Genomic DNA, 20,706 nt, shown 5'->3' with positions numbered 1-20,706 from the left:
TCCTGACATCAAGTGACCTGCCTGCCTCAGCCTCCGAAAGTGCTGGTATTACAGGAGCAAGCCACTGTGTTTAGCTAACTATGCAATTTATTTTTTGCTAGCTTATGCTCTAACCAGCTTGCATTTATTAATTCACATATGCCTCTCGGTTAGGCTGCCGTAAGGAATTGACTGGAGATACTATACAGTAATGTTTAAGAGCATGATTTTTGGAGCTGGGCATATCTGGATCAAAGTCTTTGTGTCACTGACTATCCACCTTAGTGATGAGGATCAAATGAGGTATTGCATATAAAGTGCTCAGTGTTTGGATCAGAATGTTCAATATGCAATGAAAAATTTAACCATAAAATTTAAGTAAAAGCCATGAAAAGTCTGGTTTTTCTCCATTATGACCACTCAGCTGCTCATATTCAGAAATATCAAAATATATTAAGAAATAAAAAGTTGGTACTCTTGCTTTATTACTGGGCAATTTGATGGACTACTGTTGACTTGTCTGCCTATTATATATATCCAGTACTGGTAACTATTATTACTATAATTTCTCTTAATCCTTCAAATTAACTAGAGACTTCAGTATCACCATTAAAACCTAGTAGTGCATATCTTAAAATGTATAGTTTTTAAAAAGAAATATGGTTTTCATCCTTACCTTGCATTAGGGGTAAGGCTTCGTAAGACATGAGTCAGGGAGCTAAGTGGCAGGGATCCAGACTGTTTCACCAGAAGAGAGTTCTCATAGGAGGTTTCTTCAGTATAAGGACTGTATGTAGTAGTTTCATACCAGAGCCAGTTAAAAAGACTCTGCTTTGCATGATCCCACACTAGCACATGATCAAAGAAAGAAAGAATTACAAATTATTTTCATATTGTCATGTTACTAGATTCTACTTTACAAAAGAATGAGAAAGAATTCAATAAAAATAAATCCTCAGGTTTTTCATTTTTGCCACTTCCATATCTAAATCAGTAACTCACAATCTAATTTCATTTTCAATCAACATCTGAACCTTTATTTTTACATTAAGCATAAATTAAAATCTTAGCACTACCAATGCATTCTCTTCAAAAAATTAATAATGTTTTAACATTTTCTTCTACAGGATTATCAGAAAGTCTGTGAATTCAGTACATAATATAAATGTTGTAATATTACAAAAAGAGTAAGAGACCAAAATAGCAGTTGGGGCTCTTCCCTCCATTTAACTTTAAACGAAAATATCCTCATTTAGTATCTGAATTTTTATTTCCAAAAATTATGTTCTAAATTAGATTCAGTACACCTTTTTGGCAACTTGTGTTTTTAAATGTGTAAAAGGGGATAAAGCATACTAAAAACAGTAAAATTCTGAGATTTACATTGGTTTTGTACGACTGATTATCTCTAGAAGGAAAAATAGTAACATTTAACTTACTGAGAGGAGCGTTGAGGTGGTCAATGGATGCTATAAGGTAAATGTTATGCAAAGATGACAACTGACCAATGATTTGCTGGCTCTTCTCTCCTCTCAACATCTGGCTATCCAAATTGTGGATGAGAAGGAAGAGTTCTAAAGAAGAATCTAAAAAGAAAGGAAATGCAATTATTATTATTATTTTTAGAGGGCCTTACTCTGTTGCCTACACTGGAGTGCAGTGGTACAATCATAGCTTACTTGCAGCCTCCAACTCCTGGGCTCAAGCAATCCTCCCACCTCAGCTTCCCAAGTCTCTAGGACTACAGGCGCATGCTACCACACTTGGCTAACTGTTTTTTTGGTAGACATGGGGTCTTACTAAGTTGCCCAGGTTGGCCTTGAACTCCTGGGCTCAACTTGGCCTCCCAAAGTGCTAGGATCACAGATGTGAACCACCATGTCCAGCCAGAATCCAATAATTATTTTTAGTGATATTGCAGTGATTATTTTCTCTACCACACACAATGCCTAGGTTATTAAAAAATACATCAAAGTAGTATAGGATAAAGTAACAATTGCTTAGGGATATGTAATTTATTTGAGAAGATATGTCATTTACTCATAAAATAGGCAAGGCATGATTAGCACTTAAGTAAGGCCCTAAAGAAAGCAGTTTTTTTTTTTTTTTTTTTTTTTGAGACAAGTTCTGGTTCTGTCATCCAGGCTAGAGTGCAGTGGCATGATCTCAGCTAATTGCAACTTCCACATCCTGGGCTCAAGCCATCCTCCCAAGTAGCTGGGACTATAGGCATGTACCACCATGCCTGGCTAAGTTTTGTATTTTTTCTTGAGATGGGGTTTTACCATGTTGCCCAGGCTGGTCTGAAACTTTTGAGCTCAAGTGATCTGCCCTCCTTGGCCTCCCAAAGTGCTGGGATTACATGTGTGAGCCACTGTGCTTAGCCTAAAGAAAGCAGCTTTAATAAGGCATGGACTATAGATAAGATGTATGCAATTGCTTGAAGGTTAATTTGTACATGTTTTATTACAATGTGGGAGTGGAAAGATACCAAAAAAAAACAAAAACAAAAACAAAAAGAGTGCTCAGAAAGCATTATATATAATGCTTTCAGAGATTATAGAAAACTTGGGAGGCCAGGCACGTGGCTCACGTGGTCAGGAATTTGAGACCAACCTGGCCAACATGGTGAAACCCTTTCTCTACTAAAAATACAAAAAATCAGCCATTGTGGTGGTGAGTGTCTGTAAACCCAGCTACTTGGGAGGCTGAGACAGGAGTATCGCTTGAACCTGAGGGGCAAAGGTTGCAGTGAGCCGAGATCGTGCCACTGCACTCCAGCCCAGGCAACAGTGAGACCCCATCTCTCTCTCACTCACACACACACACACCAGCAAACTCGGATTATCACAAAAGCCAAAGGAGGAGACCAAAAATGGGGTTGCGGGTGGTTGAGATATTGCTCAAGGCATCAAAGTTCAGATAAATTATAAAAGTCAGTGAAGGAAGAATTTTGAGGACGGAACTGTTGACATTACTAAATATAGCAGAGCTCAATATAAGGATGAGCTAAGGTCAATGGGCTTGGTAAGAAGAAAATTACAGGTGATCAAGCATACAGTTCTGATAGCACAAAGGAAATAAAAAAGAAGGCAGGACATGTCTTCAAAAATACCCATATGAAAATAGAAAAATAAAATAGTGTGAAGGGGCAGCTGAATCAGGTAAATTTTATTTTTAACATATATTTAAAACCCACGGGTATTGGTAAGTCTCTCTAAAGACCTGGCATACATGATAGAGTATAAGTCAAAGAGCAAATAAATTTCTCTTCTACTCGGGGGTAGATGGGTAAGAGAGACAATATAGTGACAAAGATTCTGAGATGATAAGTTGTGAAAATCCCAGGTTCCCTGAAATCTAGAAGTCACCATAGTCAACAGTATCAAAAACAAAAACACCCCAAAGCACACATATGTATACACATAGATGCACACAAAATAAGTGACTTAGGCATCTAGTTTAATGAGCATACGAACAATATTGGGCTGTCTTACAAGGATCTGTGGTAAAGGAATAAAAAGCAATGCTTCTGGTATTCTTTAAGTAGGAGAACTTATGTTGCAAACTAAAGACAATACAGAAAAAGCTAAAATTATAGGAGTAAAACATTGCAGCAACTGATTTTTAATTAAATAATAAGGCTGAAAGAACTGAAAACTAAACAGGTTTATCTTATGATGATAACCTGCTAGTAATTCACTATATGCCTACATAATCAATGATTGTGATGAGAAATGTTCACATATGCAGTAGTTTTAGGGTTCTGAGAAATATATATACTTGACTCTCATTATATTAAGTTCTATAATACTGCTGCAAATCCTGAATTATTGAATACTGAACCACTTGTTCCCAGAGGAAATACAGGGTTAGGTTCAATATATAATTTTGTTTTATGTGTGCTTCTGTTTAAAAGCAATTTTATTTTTATTTATTTATTTATTTTGGAGACAGAGTCTCGCTCTGTTGCAGTGGTGTGATATTGGCTCACTGCAACCTCCAACTCCCAAGTTCAAGCGATTCTCCTGCCTCAGCCTCCCGACTAGCTGGGATTACAGATGTGCACCACCAGGACCGGCTAATTTTTTGTATTTTTAGTAGAGACGGGGTTTCACCATGTTGCCCAGGCTGGTCTTGAACTCCTAGCCTCAAGTGATGTGCCCGCCTTGGCCTCCCAAAGTGATGGTATTACAGGTGTGAGCCACGGCACCCAGCCTAAAGGCAACTTTATTTTTAATACACACTGTTGATCCATTAGCACAGAACTCACAGTCAAGAACACTAACTCATAACCGAAGGAAGTCTATATGTTTTTCTCCCAAGGCACATCACAGCCTTCTTGTGCTTGGGAACACTGGACAGTATTTTAACACTATGCTTATGGGCCATTTTAAACAGCCAAATCACTAACATAAAAGCAGAAAAATGTGAAAAATGTAGCACTGAACAGACTGTGAAAAGGACACTTGTTTATAGTATGAGAGTTGAAACAAGGCAGAGCATTACCTTGTTTGACCTCTGCTTAGAATGTGTACATTGGGCAATGTGAAGTTTTTGCCACTCTGTGCATGCCTCACTTTGCAAACGTGCCAAGAATATTGATTTTGGGATTAAAATAAATGTTAGCAAGCAGGTAAATTTGCTATTAGAGAATTTGTGAATAATAAGAATCAAGTTTTCAAATGTGTAGAGTTGGAATTAAAATGTATATTGTCAGGTTGGGCTCATGCTTGTAATCCCAGCACTTTAGAAGGCCCAGGCAGAAGGATCCCTTAAGGCCCAAGAGTTTGAGACCAGCCTGGGCAACATAGTGAGACTCCATCTCTACAAAAGATTTTAACAATAGCCAGGTAGGTGGTGTGTGCCTGTAGTCCCAGCTAATGGAGAGGCTGAGTTGGAAGGATCACTTGGGCCCAGAAGGTTAAGGATGTAGTGGGCCATGTTTGTGCCACTGGATTCTAGCCAAGTGACAGAGCAAATCTCAAAAAAAACCCAAAAAAGTATACTGTCCATTTCTATAGAGGACTGTAGATAAAATGGGTATAGAAGTGTGAAGGGAAATTTGGGACAGAAAGTGTTTCAGGTTAAAATGAAGAGAAAACTAAAGAATGCGCTAGAATATTGACAAGATAAAAGTACTATGGAAATAGAGCTAGGATTATTGTCATTATCAATAAAATTATCCATCAAAGCAGTTAGGCATTCTCAATTACTTCTCTTTTTTTTTTTTTGAGACGGAGTTTCGCTCTTGTCACCCAGGCTGGAGTGCAATGGCGCGATCTCAGCTCACCGCAACCTCCGCCTCCTGGGTTCAAGCAATTCTCCTGCCTCAGCCTCCCGAGTAGCTGGGATTACAGGCACATGCCACCATGCCCAGCTAATTTTTTGTATTTTGAGTAGAGATGGGGTTTCACCATGTTGACCGGGATGGTCTCAATCTCTTGACCTCGTGATCCACCCACCTCGGCCTCCCAAAGTGCTGGGATTACAGGCTTGAGCCACCGCGCCCGGCTCAATTACTTCTCTTAATTCTTAATTCAGTCATTATAAAATGGCAATTAACTGTCAGAGACTATATAATACTATTTCCAATTTTCTGACATACTCATGTGACTAAAACATTCACAGCAAAAGAACCAGAGATCTTAGTATGTATAAAATTATCCTAATGTAGTGATATGTAAACAGAATAAAGAAATGTTTTATTTATTTATTTATTTTTAAATGGAGTCTCACTCTATTGCCCAGGCTGGAGTGCAGTGGTACAATCTTGGCTTACTGCAACCCCTGCTTCCCGGGCTCGAGTGATTCTCCTGCCTCAGCCTCCCAAGTAGCTGGGACTACAGGTATGCACACCAAGCCTGACTAACTCTTTTGCATTTTGGTAGTGATGGGGTTTCACCATATTGGCCAGGCTGGTCTCAAACTCCTTACCTCAGTAGATCTACCCACCTTGGCCTCCCAAAGTGCCAGGATTGTGCCCGGCCAAGAAATAATGTTTTATAAAAACATTAAGCAATATAACAATATCAGACAAAGATGTAGTGCCACTCAAATGGAGGCACTTTTACACAAGCAAAACATAACTTAGAAAATTATTCTTTTTTTTTTTTTTTTTTAAGATGGGGTTTCACCATATTGGTCAGGCTGATTTCGAACTCCTTACCTCAGGTGATCGGCCCACCTCAGCCTCCCAAAGTGCTGGGTTTACAGACATGACCCACCGCGCCCGGCTGAAAATTATTCTTAAATAAGGGGCTTTTGGATATATAAATTTAAGAAAGTGAGACTAAACTTTTTTCTTTCCTATTAGTTACATTCACAGAAAAAGTTCATAGCGAAAGGATAAATTATTTCAGAGCACTGAGTTAAGTGCCATCATTAAAGTAATCTTTTTGGGCTGAGTGTGGTGGCTCACACCTATAATCTCAGCCCTTTGGGAGGCCAAGGCAGGAGAATTGCTTGAGCCCAGAAGTTTGAGACCACCCTGGGCAACATAGCAAGACTGCATCTCTACAAATAATAAAAAATCAACTGGGCATGGTAGCACACACCTGTGATCACAGCTACCTGGGAGGCTGAGGTGGGAGAATTGCTTGAGCCTGGGAGGTCAAGGCTGCAGTGAGCCATGATCGCATCACTGCACTCCTGGGCAATAGACAGATTGTCTCAACCGCCCCCCGCCAAAAAAACCACAAAAAATAAAATAATATTCTATGTATATAAATACATGAATAAGTAGAAGTATATGCTTAACTTTAGCCTAAAACTACAGAGCATCTATTTCATGTTACCTTCTTTAAATTTGTTTACTATCCAGTCTAGCTGATCCAGTATACTGCGGAAAGTACCCATATGATCGAGGATTTCTTCTGTTATAGAATTCAGGACCTATATCATGAATGTGCAAGAGGTACCACATTAATTACAGTTTATTGTCATATAGGACAAATACAACTAGAAAATCAAACCCGTTTTTAATAAATTAAAAATGAATTTGGATTTTCCAAAAGTTTAAAAAATGACTTCTAAAAATTCTACTGGTACTTGAGTATATCTAGTTCATTGTTTTTGGCCTAAGTTGTAGCTAAAAGAAAACAGAACAAGAACAGCAAAGATGTAAAGGTAATAGGTAATATAAGAGGGTGGCAAAAACAAATGAAAAAGCTCCCAAGAACATAAGAAACATTAGAAAAATACAGTTCTATCAAATGATACAGGACACAAACACTACAGACACTAAAAAAGGAATACTACATGGCTTGGTATCCAGCACCAACAGCTTTAATGTTCAAATGATGAAGAGATACTAAGCATTTGAAATAAAAATGATCTATGATAAAAGTATTATAAAACTACAGCCTTCACATCCCATCCTGTTGTATTTTGAAGCATTTTCATAGTATGTAGTTTTTGCCTAATAAAGCATTTTCATATTTTATAACAAAACTGAAGACCCCACAATTCCCTCCTTCAGAAGTACCACTGATACTCAGTGTAGTAAACAAAGCTAACAGTTTCCTAAGTTTTAATACATGTCAGTTACAAGGCAGGACGTTCAAAGATGGTTTCAAAGCTAGATTCTTTTGCGTCCAAACACATAGTATTAAGCACTATACAATCCTACCACTATGAAGTCTAAAACAAATTTTTTTTTTTTTGAGACGGAGTTTCGCTCATTACCCAGGCTGGAGTGCAATGGCGCGATCTCCGCTCACCGCAACCTCCGCCTCCTGGGTTCAGGCAATTCTCCTGCCTCAGCCTCCTGAGTAGCTGGGATTACAGGCACGCACCACCATGCCCAGCTAATTTTTTGTATTTTTAGTAGAAACGGGGTTTCACCATGTTGACCAGGATGGTCTCGATCTCTTGACCTCGTGATCCACCCACCTCCACCTCCCAAAGTGCTGGGATTACAGGTGTGAACCGCCGCACCCGGCCAACAAAAATTCTTTACTCCAGAATGAGATATAGCATCCTCATTTATGTGGGGGCATGAAGTGGCAGAGTATATAATGTTTTTTCCTTTAACAATTTTGAAACTTACTGATTTCACACTGATTCCAGGAAAGAAGCCATTGATGACAACGTGAATGGAATCTTGCAGCATAGTGGTTCGAAACCTTTCTAGTAAATCTCTCTTAGAACCCAAACCATAAAGCACAATGTTGAACCCAAGGCTGTTAGGAAAGATAGTATTCATGAAATTAAAGTTCAGTAATTCTTACTGCCAAGTTTATTATCAACCAGTTTCCTTAAATTAAGTTTATAAAAAGTACAGGAAAGGGGTAGGCGCACTGGCTCAAGCCTGTAATCCCAGCATTTTGGGAAGGCAAAGGCAAAAAAGTTTGTGTGTGTGTGTGTGTATATATATATATATATATATATATATATATATATATATATATATATATTTTTTTTTTTTTTTTTTGAGATAGAGTGTCACTCTGTCACCCAGACTGGAGTCCAGTGGCTCTCTTAGCTCACTGCAATCTCAGCCTCCCAGGTTCAAGCAATTCTCCTGCCTCAGTCTCCCAAGAAGCTGGGGCTACAGATATGTGCCACCACACCTGGCTAATTTTTATATTTTTAGTAGAGATGGGCTCTTTTGCCATGTTGCCCAGGCTGGCCTTAAACTCCTGGGCTCAAGCAATCCACCCACCTTGGCCTCCCAAATTGCTGGGACTACAGGTGTGAGCCACCACGTCTAGCCAAAAATACTTTTATTAAAAAAATAATAATTTAAAAATTATCTGGGTGTGGTGGCGGGTGCCTATAATTCCAGCTACTCAGGAGGCTGAGCTGGGAGGATCACTTAAGCCAAGGATTTTGAGGCTGCAGTGAGCTATTAGGGTGCCACTGCACTCCAGCCTGGGCAACAGAGCAAGACAGTGTCTGTTAAAAAAATTAATTAATAATATATATTTTTTCAAGATGGAGTTTTGTGTTACCTCCCAGGCTGGAGTGCAGTGGCACCATCATAGCTCACTACAAACTCTGCCTCCCAGGTTCAAGTGATTCTCCTGCCTCAGCCTCCTAAGTAGCTGGGATTACAGGTGCCCGTCACCACATCCAGCTAATTTTTTATATTTTTAGTAGAGACAGGGTTTCACCATGTTGGCCAGGCTGTTCTGAAACTCCTGGCCTCAAGCGATCTGCCTGCCTCTACCTCCCAAAGTGCTTATTTATTTTGAGGCAGAATCTTGCTCTGTTACCCAGGCGTCCCTACTCTGTCACCTCCACCTTCCAGTTTCAAGCAATTTTCCTGCCTCAGCCTCCTAAGTAGCTGGGATTACGGGCATGCATCACCAAGCCCAACTAATTTTGTATTTTTAGTAGAGATGGGATTTCACTCTGTTGGTCTCAAACTCTTAACCTCAGGTGATCCACCCACCTTGGCTTCCCAAAGTGCTGGAATTACAGGTGTGAGCCACCATGCCTGGCCAAAAATGAACATTTAAAAGTAACTAATGAGGGATTAACTGAAAGGTTTTAAGTAGGAAAGTAATATCTTCTTTTCAGAAAGATCATATTGGCTATGTTTGGAAAATGAATAGGAAGGAACAAAACTGTGGAAGATGAACTTAGTTGTCATAGGGAAAAATGTAACATGTCAAGAACTTTATAAGAAGTCAAACAAGTAAAATTTGGAAACTGATTAGATGTGGAGACTGAGGAAAAGAATACTTAAGAATGGCTCGGGGCAGCTCCCTGATGGACATATGGATTGGTTCCCATTTTGCTATTACAAAAAATGCTGCAATTAAAATATTTTACAACAAAAATATTTTTTGTAAAAAAATATTTTACAACAAAAGGGCTGGGCACAGTAGCTCACGCCTATAATCCCAGCAGTTTGGGAAGCCAAGGCAAGAGAACTGCTTGTGCCCAGGAGTTTGAGACTAGCCTAGGCAAGATGTTGAGACCTCATCACTACACACATACAAAAAAAAAGCCCAGACATGGCAGCATACATATACAGACCCAGCCACTTGAGAGGCTGAGGTAGATCCTTGAGACCAGAAGGTCGAGGCTACCTTGATCTGTGTTCACACCCTTCTGGGCGCCAGAGTAAGACTCTGTCTCTTTAAAAAAAAAAAAAAAAAAAAAAAAAAAGACTCATTTTTTTGCCAGATAGGCAACTACACAAATGGAATGACTAACATTCACTCTCATTCACTCTGCTAGATAACAGGGGAAGGTGGGAACAATGGACCTACGAGGAGTTTAATTTTATGCATGTTGAATTATTTACAGGACATCCAAGTAGAAACTTCTTTTTTTTTTGTATGGAGTCTTGCTCTTTTGCCCAGGCTAGAATGCAGTGGTGCGATTTCAGCTCACTGCAACCTCCGCTTCCTGGGTTCAAATGATTCTCTTGCCTCAGCCTCCTGAGTAGCTGGAATTATAGGTGCCCACCACCCCGCCCGGCTAATTTTCTGTATTTTTAGTAGAGACGGGGTTTTACCATGTTGGCCAGGCTGGTCTCGAACTTCTGACCTCATAATTTACTCGCCTCAGCCTCCCAAAGTGCTGGGATTACAGGTGTGAGCCACCATGCCCAGCCCCAAGTAGAAACTTTTAATATACATTCAGATATCCTGGTCTGCTACTAAGAGAGTAAGGTATGGGTTGGAGGTAACAGTTACATGAGTCATTCATATACAGAAACCAACTGAAGCCAGGAGAGTGAATGAGACCACCCAGAACACCAAGCGCTAGAGGTGAAGCTAAAGTCCAACTCCGTGATTGTTTACAAAGGTCAAGCAGAAATAGTATGTGATGCTCTCTGGCAATGCAGGATAACCTAGAAATGGAAGAACAGAAAAGAAGTAACCTCCAAAGGTAGAGATTACCAAGGTAGAAGTAGCAGAAATAAAGAGGCAAGGACCCGGGAGCTAGCAATTCCAATGATCTTGCTGATGCTCAGAACTGGTCTGAGAAGCAAAGCAAATTCAGTTATCTGAGTTGACATACTGGGAGAAAAAAAAATGATGGGCTGGGGATGGGATTAGAGTGAAGAGTAACTTTACAAATTTATAATGCATAGATCCATAAATAGTTATTGAGAGAAGCTGAGGTTCTTGCAGGCAAGTTTAGCATTCTCGTCCTAGCATAACTTTTTTTTTTTTTTTGAAACAGAGTGTTGCCCAGGCTGGAATGCAATGGTGCAACCGCAGCTCACTGCAACCTCCTCCTCCTGGGTTCAAGTGATTCTCCTGCCTCAGCCTCCTGGGTAGGCGGGATTACAGGCATACGCCACCATGCCCAGCTAATTTTTGTATTTGTAGTAGAGATGAGGTTTCACCATGTTGGCTAGGCTGGTCTTGAACTCCTGATGTCAGGTAATCCAACCGCCTCGGCCTCCCAAAGTGCTGGGATTACAGGTGTAAGCCACTGCGCCCAGCCCCTTCCTAGCATAACTCTTGGACATATTATTGGCAAAAGAAAACCAGGGTCCGGGGTCAACTGTGCTGGGGGAAACTGTGGACAATTTCTATGTTCTAAAGGGCTTGGTAGACCTTTTTCTTTTTTCTTTTCTTTTTTTTTTTTGAGAGACAGCTTTGTTGCCCAACCTGGAGGACAGTGGTACAATCATAGCTCACTGTAACCTCAAACCCCTGGGCTCAAGCAATCCTCCTGCCTTGGCCTTCCAAAGCACTGCAGTGATGGGTGTGGGTCACAGTACCTGGTCCTTCTTACTTACCTCAGTGACAATGTAACTGTGAGTGTGCATATATATTCACATTAGTGCAGATTTTAAGTACTTCCTTATGTTCAAGTCTTTTAAAATGCAAGGATAAAAGTAATTATCATAAAATAAAATACTGTGTTTTGATTTCAATCACTCTTCTAGGCATTTTAATGAAAAATTAAAATTTAATCTGAGGTATGTGAAAATAATAAAAGTGAAAAAATATTCTAGGAAATAGTGTTAAAATAGTAAAATATTTATAGGACAAATCTGCTCATAAAATTCTGAAAGTATAGTTACACATATATAAGATTATAGTAAATATTATCCTTTCATTTAAGAAACTATGCTGTGGAAAACTGGATTAAAATCTAATTGGTGTATATATATATATGTAATTTTTTCTTTTTAAATTTTTCTTCTAAAGAAACTTTTACAGAACTAATTGGTATATTTATTAATCTTGGCAAATTAAATATTCAAGTTTTTTAAACCATTAACATAATTCTATTTATCTTATCAATGACTGTAAAGTCTGATAAACCACATGAATTTCTTAAAAACTAGAATTTCTGGGAACAGTCATACAATAAAGTGATACTTCTATATCTCAGTCATAAAATTGGGAGAATGTCTATTTTTCCATTTATTTTTATATATGAATATATCAAACTCACTGTAAAAAGATGTTAACTTACTTTGATTTAACATAAAGATTCGTGTAAAATTATATATGATTATTTTACAAGGGTTTGTAATAATACTTACTGTAATTGCAGCATCCATTTATGAAATAACTTTTCATACTGTTGATTTAGTTGTTTAAGTTCGGCAGAAAAGGAAGGAGAAACCTTGCTCAATAAGCTACGCAAAGTTTGCTTTAAAAAAAAGGAGTGGGGGGGAAGTCATTCTCAAACCACATACAGCAAATCAATCCAAACAAACAATTTCCTTAGAAGCTGAGCTTACAAGAAGCCAATTGAAATATTACTTTAATCAGGTTTGGCACTGGGTGTATCAACTGATAAACAAAATTCTTCAAAAATGATTTGCTTCTTTTCTTAAAATTGTTAACATTCTTTCTAGTAATAACAGTAAAGAATTTGGTAAGTTTTGTCCAGAACCATTTAAATTATTATAAACTTCAAGAATAAGGCTTTCATTTTTTCAGAAAACATTAAAGGTTCTTTATAATTTACTTACCATTATCATTAGTAAAATAAACATGTTATCACTGCTCCTTTTCCAAAAGCTGTTTCTAACAGATCCTTTATCTTTGATAAGTATTGAAAATTTTAAAAAACAATAATATAAATAAACCAAGGTAAGTGCATTGCCCTGTACCCCAAACTTGGAAATTCATGCTGATGAATCAAATGGAGATCATTTTTTGAAATGAAAACTCCTGCAAAAAGATAAACATGCATCTTCACTCTGGCACTCCCATGTTTTCATGATTCTACCACCTTTCAAGTAAAATATTCTTTAAATACTGAAGATTAGGTTTGCAATAAATATTCCAAGTACTCTGGCTTGTATAGTGTTTATTTAGCCACATAAAGCAAAACAGGACTACCTTTAAATAAAATTGTTAAGTAGGTAGTTAAAAAAAATCTCTCTTATCCCTTCTGAAGTTCAAAGCCCTGAAAAAGCAGAGAAAGGACCAGTATCTTTTCCGGTAGTCATTTACACAGGATTATCTGAGCATATTCACACTTGAGTGAATTCTAGAATGTTATCTCATATATGTACTTTCATTTCAAACTTTTTTTTTTTTTTTTTTTTTTGAGACAGAGTCTCACTCTGTCACCCAGGCTAGGGTGCAGTGGCCCATCTTCGCTCACTGCAACCTCCAGCTCACTGCAACCTCCGTCTCCTGGGTTCACCGATCCTCCTGCCTCAGTCTCCTGAGTAGCTGGGATTACAGGTGTGCACCACCACGCCCAGCTAATTTTTGTATTTTTAGTAGAGACAGGGTTTCACCATGTTGGTCAGGACAGTCTCAAACTCCTGACCTTGTGATCCACCCACCTCAGCCTCCCAAAGTGCTTGGATTACAGGTGTCAGCCACCACACCCAGCCTCATTTCAAACTTTAATATTCATGGAGAATTGCACTTTCAACTCTAATGTCCCCCACTTGTTTTTTCTTTTTCTTTTTTTGAGAGGGAGTTTTGCTCTTGTTGCTCAGACTGGAGTGCAATGGCATGATCTTGGCTCACCGCAACCTCTACCCCCTGGGTTCAAGCGATTTTCCTGCCTCAGCCTACTGAGTAGCTGAGATTATAGGCATGCATAACCATGCCTGGTTAATTTTGTATTTTAAGTAGAGATCGGGTTTCTCCATGTTGGTCGGACTGATCTCGAACTCCTGACCTCAGGTGATCCGCCTGCCTTGCCCTCCCAAAGTGCTGGGATTACAGGCCTGGGCCACCACTTGTATCCTCCCCCACTTGTATCCATATCCTTTGTCATGTGATTTAGCAGTTCCTCCCACTAAATGGGTGGAGCATACATAGTTCTCTGCCCTTTCACTTAGTTTTCAGCCATGTGATTTGCTGTACTAGAATGTGGCAAAACTGGCAATTTAGCTTTGAGCCTAGGCTTTAAGAGATGGTGTGTTTTCCCATTTTTTCTCTTATGTCTCTGCTACAGTCATGAGAAAAACAAGCCTCAGCTAGCCTGCTGGTACAATGAGGAAGAGAAACATGGAGCAAATCCTAAATCAACCAACCTCTGACTGACACACAGACCTGAAAAATAAATGCTTATTGTCACATACTATGGAAGATTATATTGGTTAGCTATGCTATGTTTATGATCAATGAAAGGCTTTCCTCTCCCTTACTGACAGGTGTGTTTCTTTTATCCTTCTAGAGATCTTTTTGCCTCTAAGTCTGATGAAGTCCTATTGTGAGTCTAGAGTCATTTGTCCATGTTGCTTATATTCTCTGATCTGAGTCTCACTACCTATGAGCCAAGACCTAGATTATCAACTGCAATTACTACTGACAAAGATTTTCTCATTCACATGGTTTTGTCTCCTCTCTTAGAGAAATAAAGCTCCAGGCAAGTATAACTATATGGTACTTTTTTGTAAAATGAGCTAGTGGAACCATAGTACATAGTAACCTTGTTACCTTACCACACTGGGCAAGTTTTCCATAATATCCTCAAGTAGAATAGCCTCTACTTTTTGTGAAGTTTCTAACTGAGAGAAAGTCAGATTGCAATCACTGTTTTATCACCAGTGTGAGGTTTAGTGAATACTTAGGTTAAATGAATAACAGAGATTAATGGTACATGGATATCAAGGAACTATGACCCTGATGATTATCATAGATCCTGAAGAAATGATAAATCAGTAAGAGGGAAAAAATGCCTAATTAGAGTCTGTTGAATCAGGGAATTATGTATTTATTTATTTAAATTTTGCTAACAACAAGGTCTCCCTATGTTGCCCAGACTGGTCTCGAACTCCTGGGTTCATGCAATCCTCCTGTCTTGGCCTCCCAAGGTGCTGACATTACAGGTGTGAGCCACCTGTGCCCAGCCTATTTACTATTTATATAATAAAAGAAGTAATAATCACATTAACTTGTATTTCATTTGATCAGAACAATAATTCTACTTGTATATACTTTTCAAATCTGTTGCTTATGTAGCATAATTTTCAGGACAGAGTAAGAAAAATTTAGGAAGCCGGGCTCGGTGGCTCAAGCCTGTAATCCCAGCACTTTGGGAGGCCGAGGCGGGTGGATTACAAGGTCAAGAGATCGAGACCATCCTGGTCAACACGGTAAAACCCCGTCTCTACTAAAAATACAAAAAATTAGCTGGGCGTGGTGGTGCGTGCCTGTAATCCCAGCTACTCAGGAGGCTGAGGCAGGAGAATTGCCTGAACCCGGGAGGCGAAGGTTGCGGTGAGCCGAGATCGTGCCATTGCACTCCAGCCTGGGTAACAAAAGTAAAACTCCATCTCAAAAAAAAAAAAAAAAAAAAAAAAGAAAAGAAAAATTTAGAAGTAACATTCCTTGCAACATACCTGATCCAGTTTGGCTCTCTTTAGCTTCTGCAGTGTTCTATCAGAGGTTAAAACTTTTGAACTGCTGTGAGCTTCAAAATATTCTTCTACTAAGTCACTCTGAAAGTGAACAGAATAGTCAGTCCTTAGTAGCTTCAGATATCTGTCTTATATCAAAATTAGACAGTAATATTAATGTAAAATAGGACATGTGAAATTATTAGGTAGTATTTTATTTTTAAAGCAACAGTACCAGTTAAAGACCAAACATACTTAATTTCAGTAATAAAACTGAGTAATTACTAGGATCATATAAGTTAAAGAAATGACTAGGTGAAGTAGTAGTCTGTTTTTAAAACTGATTCCTGAGTTACAATACGTAATTTCCATTTATACTAAAAAAAGAGAGATGGTTTTACATATCAGGATCTTTGCTTTTCCTGATAGTCTTTTTTCTTTTTTGATGCAGGGTCTCACTCTGTCATCCAGGCTGGAGTACAGTGGTGCAAACATGGCTCACTGTAGCCCCAACTTCCTGGGCATAAGGGATCCTCCCACCTCAGCCTTCCAAGTAGCTGGGACTACAGGCATGCACTACTACACCTGGCTAATTTTTAAATTTTTTTTTTTTTTTTTTTTGCAGAGACAGGGTCTTATATTATCCAGGCTGGTTTCAAACTCCTGGCCTCAAGCAATCCTTCCACACTGCCCTCCCAAAGTGCTGGGATAACAGGCATGAGCCACCATGCCTGGCCTCAAATAGTCTTAGCAAATCCTTTAATATTAGTGTGGCTGAGGAGGAAATCAATTGCAAGGTAACAAAAGAAAAAAAAATCCCACAAACAAACCAAAAAACTGGCCTACTATTCCATTAAAGTGGAATTTTCTTCCCACACTATATGTTCTTCTGATTTTGGGCAGGACTAAACTCTAGGGCAAAAAGGGACAGAAAGCTATTTAAGCAGTAGGCTCCTCAATTGCTCTGAATCTTTAGACAGAGGACCAGGATAATTTTCTAAAGTGAGGTGCCTGCAGTGTTCTTCCAAACGACTTGTCTCTCAAGACATCATTCATTACACTGTCTCGAACACATTGACAGTATTACAAAAACAATATACACTGAGAATTCATGCCTCCAATTGTCCAATCAATATTTACTTAAAAGTTCATTTTTTAGGCCGGGCGCGGTGGCTCAAGCCTGTAATCCCAGCACGTTGGGAGGCCGAGGCGGGTGGATCACAAGGTAAAGAGATCGAGACCATCTTGGTCAACAGGGTGAAACCCCGTCTCTACTAAAAATACAAAAAAAATAGCTGGGCATGGTGGTGCGTGCCTGTAATCCCAGCTACTCAGGAGGCTGAGGCAGGAGAATTGCCCGAACCCAGGAGGCGGAGGTTGCGGGGAGCCGAGATCGCGCCATTGCACTCCAGCCTGGGTAACAAGAGCGAAACTCCGTCTCAAAAAAAAAAAAAAAGTTCATTTTTTTCTTTTTGTCATTTTTAAAATTCTAATCCCATAGTATATTTAAAATTTTATTTATTTATTTATTTTGAGACAAAGTTTCCCTCTTATTGCCCAGGCTGGAGTGCGATGGCGTGATCTTGGCTCACTGTAGCCTCCACCTCCTGAGTTCCACTGATTCTCCTGCCTCAGCCTCCTGGGTAGCTGGGATTACAGCCACATAACACCATACCTGGCTAATTTTTGTGTTTTTAGTGGGGACAGGGTTTCACCATGTTGGCCAGGCTAGTCTCAAACTCCTAACCTCAGGTGATCCACCCACCTCGGCCTCCCAAAGTGCTGGGATTACAGGCGTCAGCCACCGTGCCTGGCCTAAAAAGTTCATTTTTATACAACAGACTTGAGATATCACTTTTAGCATATACTATTTACCTATACTATGGTATTAATTAATGAATATTAGACAGGCCAGAATAGAAAGCCCAGAAGTAGAAACAAATATATATGGGAATTTATGTGGAAGGCTGAGAAAAGAGAGAAAAGTGAAGAAAACATATTATTCTGAGAGATATGGATCTCTTAGGGTAGCCTATCTTTGAGATACTATACAATTTTTCTTTAAGGTTAAAGTCTCTCTTCACTTACTGTTTTATCTCTTTTCATTCTTTTAGAAGGTGTTTCTTTGCAAACAGGAGCTGAAACTACTCTATTCTGAGCTTGAATCTTTTGGCTGAATATGACTGCATTAGTGTCCTCTTCATATTCCTGTGCAACCCCTTCATCATCCTCTGAGTTGGAAGCAGAATATTCGCTTTCACTGTCAGAAGGAGACCTTGGAACTGTGGGGGGAAAAATAGCAATTCGGACAATTTCATGGTTTGACAAGAGAGGCACTGTGGAGTAAAGGAAAGAGTGTGGGCTCTGAAGTAAGAGTCTGAATCCTGGTTTTGTCATTATTGGCTCATGATTTCACCAGAGCTAATTAATAAATTTTCTCAGCACCTGTTCATTTATTTATCAAATTAATAGTACAGATTTTAATAAATCATTGTAAAGATTACACTGAAATGTATATAAAGCAACTAATGATGCCTGATACACAGGAACTGTGATAAAAATGGTTAATCATACCTAACACTGTTCTCCTTCCCTCTTCCTTGCTAACAGAACTCCAATTTTGCAAGATATGGCAATATGCCCCACCCTAGGGTATGAATCACGGTAACAGCCTTTTCCCTCTACTAGATACCTGCTTTCCCAGCCTCCGCTCCAACCATGGTTAACTATATAAGACCCCTTGACCAATGAATTGAAGGAAAATTGCTGGCAGCTTCTAGGAAAGATTTTGTTCACAGAAGAAAAGCCGCTATTTATACCCATTGTTTAAAGCTATGAAAACCATTTTGCAACATGAAGTATCAAACCTAAAGATGAAAAATGCTAGTGGCAAAGTAAAAAGATAGGAAGAATCTGGGTCCTTAATGATACTGTTGAATCACATCAACCATGGAACTTGCAACTCTATACTTGTTTTGATGTGAGGTAATTAAATGTCTATGGCTTAAACTACCATTATAGATTTCTCTGTTGCTGCCTACCGAAAACATCATCCTAATATAGCACTCAATAAATGGTAGTTATGATTATAATTATTACTAGTAATACATACACATACACCATCCCAGAGTTGATTCAAGAATTATCTTTTTCAACAAATCACAACCTCACCTCCACAACTCCCCAGAAATAATACAGCTAGTTTTACACTTACCAAATAAGAATAAAGCCAGTTTCATACTCAACAGGCATAAAACTATTTTTAAAAGTGAACTCCCAAAATATGAGTAAAAAAACTTCAAATAAATCAGTGTATTTATTTTGAACAATAGAAATACTGCAGAGGATTATCCCAAGTCAACATATAACCAATACAGATATTTAAAAAAGAAAAAAACAGGCTTGATTTTGTGGACATATACAGCTTAGCAGATTCAGATGCACATTGACTGCTGCTCATGATATATGCACAGCTTAGAAGTGGCAGCAGGTACCAGAAAATGTCTCTACCTTATTTACACATATGCTTCCTCCATGTAGGTATATATGTTTTGTGGTGATTAAGAAGGAAGAGGGAAGTTTACCTTCTGTCTAAAAAACAACTCGTCTTTGGGATAAGGAGAAATCATAAGACACAGGATATAGTTGATATGAAATAACATTCACAACAATACAGATCTTTTACTGCTTTAATATATCAAATTATTTAGCATTACCATTTTTATAATGATTAAAAATGCAGTTTTTTTTTTTTGGTTTTTTTTTGCTCTTACTACCCAGGCTGGAGTGTACTGGCACGATCTTGGCTCACTGCAACCTCCGCCTCCTGGGTTCAAGCAATTCTCCTGCCTCAGCCTCTCAAGTAGCTGGGATTACAGGTGCTCGCCACCATGCCTAGCTAATTTTTGTGTTTTTAGTAGAGACGGGGTTTCCCCTTGTTGACCAGGATGGTCTCGATCTCTTGATCCACCCGCCTCGGCCTCCCAAAGTGCTGGGATTATAGGCATGAGCCACTGCGCCCGGCCCAAAAATACAGTTTTAACAACTCTATGAAACTAATACCTTGAAAAGAAAGGGCTATAAAGTATGAAGCCCTGATGTTCAGCTGAATTTAACAATGTTGGTTAATACTATTACTGTCAAGGGTCAACAGTATGAAAGAAGTTGACATCTTTCTGATATATAAAGGTCTAGTCATTAGCCCCAAAGTTAAATGTTCAAAAATCTGAAGCCATTTTTAATTTCGTAGGAAGCAGAAGCCATGTCTGTCTACTTGATTTTGTTTAATACTCACTACAACTATGATTGTTTAATATTATTTCATTATAAAATTTCCAAAGAAATCAATAGAATCATTTCCAAACTATCTTAAAACAAATAAAAGGCATGTTATTTCATTGGAAAGACCCTTTTAGCTGACTTCAATATACACTGACTATAATGTGAAAGACATGGTGCTAAGTGTTACAGCTAAAAGCCAATGATTTAAAAACCCAAGCATTCTAAATCTAGAATGTATATACTTAACTATTATTGTCTCTTGTTTAGATGTTACTTTTTATAAAAACGTTATGTAAAAAGAAATACGTACCTATTAATCTTTTTCTTAGACTACGAGGTGCTGTTGACAGAAATTCACTTTTGTCATTGCTCTGTTTAAAAACAGAAAAAGCATTATAGTTAAATAATAACATGGAAGTTAATGACTGGTCTGAGTAAAAGAGGCTAGAAAAGAAGAAAAATATTTTGCTTTCAATAGATTGCACTAGAACTAGAAAAGCCTAGTTCCTAAAACTAGAAAATAATGACAAATGAATTATCTGAAACAAAAAAGGGTTCCAAAATAACAAAATAACAAAAGAAATATAAATTCCAAAGGATAACTAGAATGATTCTAGAAATTGAATTCTACATATCTGTAAAATATGTATATACTTTTATTATTATGTACCAAACAAATGAGTATATCAGCTTTTTGAACTACTTTC

General features: G+C 38.5%; 1 protein-coding gene across 2 annotated transcripts in view; it reads right to left on the bottom strand.

Moving 5' to 3' along the window:
* ORC2 (origin recognition complex subunit 2) overlaps nucleotides 1-20,706 on the bottom strand; it is a 51,886-nt gene that overhangs the window by 4,798 nt on the left and 26,382 nt on the right. For both annotated transcript variants that reach the window (XR_005579611.2, XM_039470038.2), the window contains exons 8-15: nucleotides 20,310-20,370; nucleotides 17,807-18,000; nucleotides 15,722-15,820; nucleotides 12,446-12,555; nucleotides 8,030-8,162; nucleotides 6,777-6,873; nucleotides 1,419-1,565; nucleotides 656-827 (exon numbers count right to left, since the gene is read on the bottom strand). Coding sequence is in view for 1 of the 2 variants with exons in the window: in XM_039470038.2 (XP_039325972.1) it covers nucleotides 656-827; nucleotides 1,419-1,565; nucleotides 6,777-6,873; nucleotides 8,030-8,162; nucleotides 12,446-12,555; nucleotides 15,722-15,820; nucleotides 17,807-18,000; nucleotides 20,310-20,370 (1,013 nt within the window). In the remaining variant the exon portion in view is untranslated. The remainder of the gene's footprint in view (nucleotides 1-655; nucleotides 828-1,418; nucleotides 1,566-6,776; nucleotides 6,874-8,029; nucleotides 8,163-12,445; nucleotides 12,556-15,721; nucleotides 15,821-17,806; nucleotides 18,001-20,309; nucleotides 20,371-20,706) is intronic.

The sequence above is a fragment of the Saimiri boliviensis genome, chromosome 5, assembly GCF_048565385.1.
Source record: "Saimiri boliviensis isolate mSaiBol1 chromosome 5, mSaiBol1.pri, whole genome shotgun sequence".
Lineage (NCBI taxonomy): Eukaryota > Metazoa > Chordata > Mammalia > Primates > Cebidae > Saimiri > Saimiri boliviensis.
The sequence above is the reverse complement of the archived record's forward strand: the minus strand, read 5'-3'. Positions and strand labels throughout refer to the sequence as shown.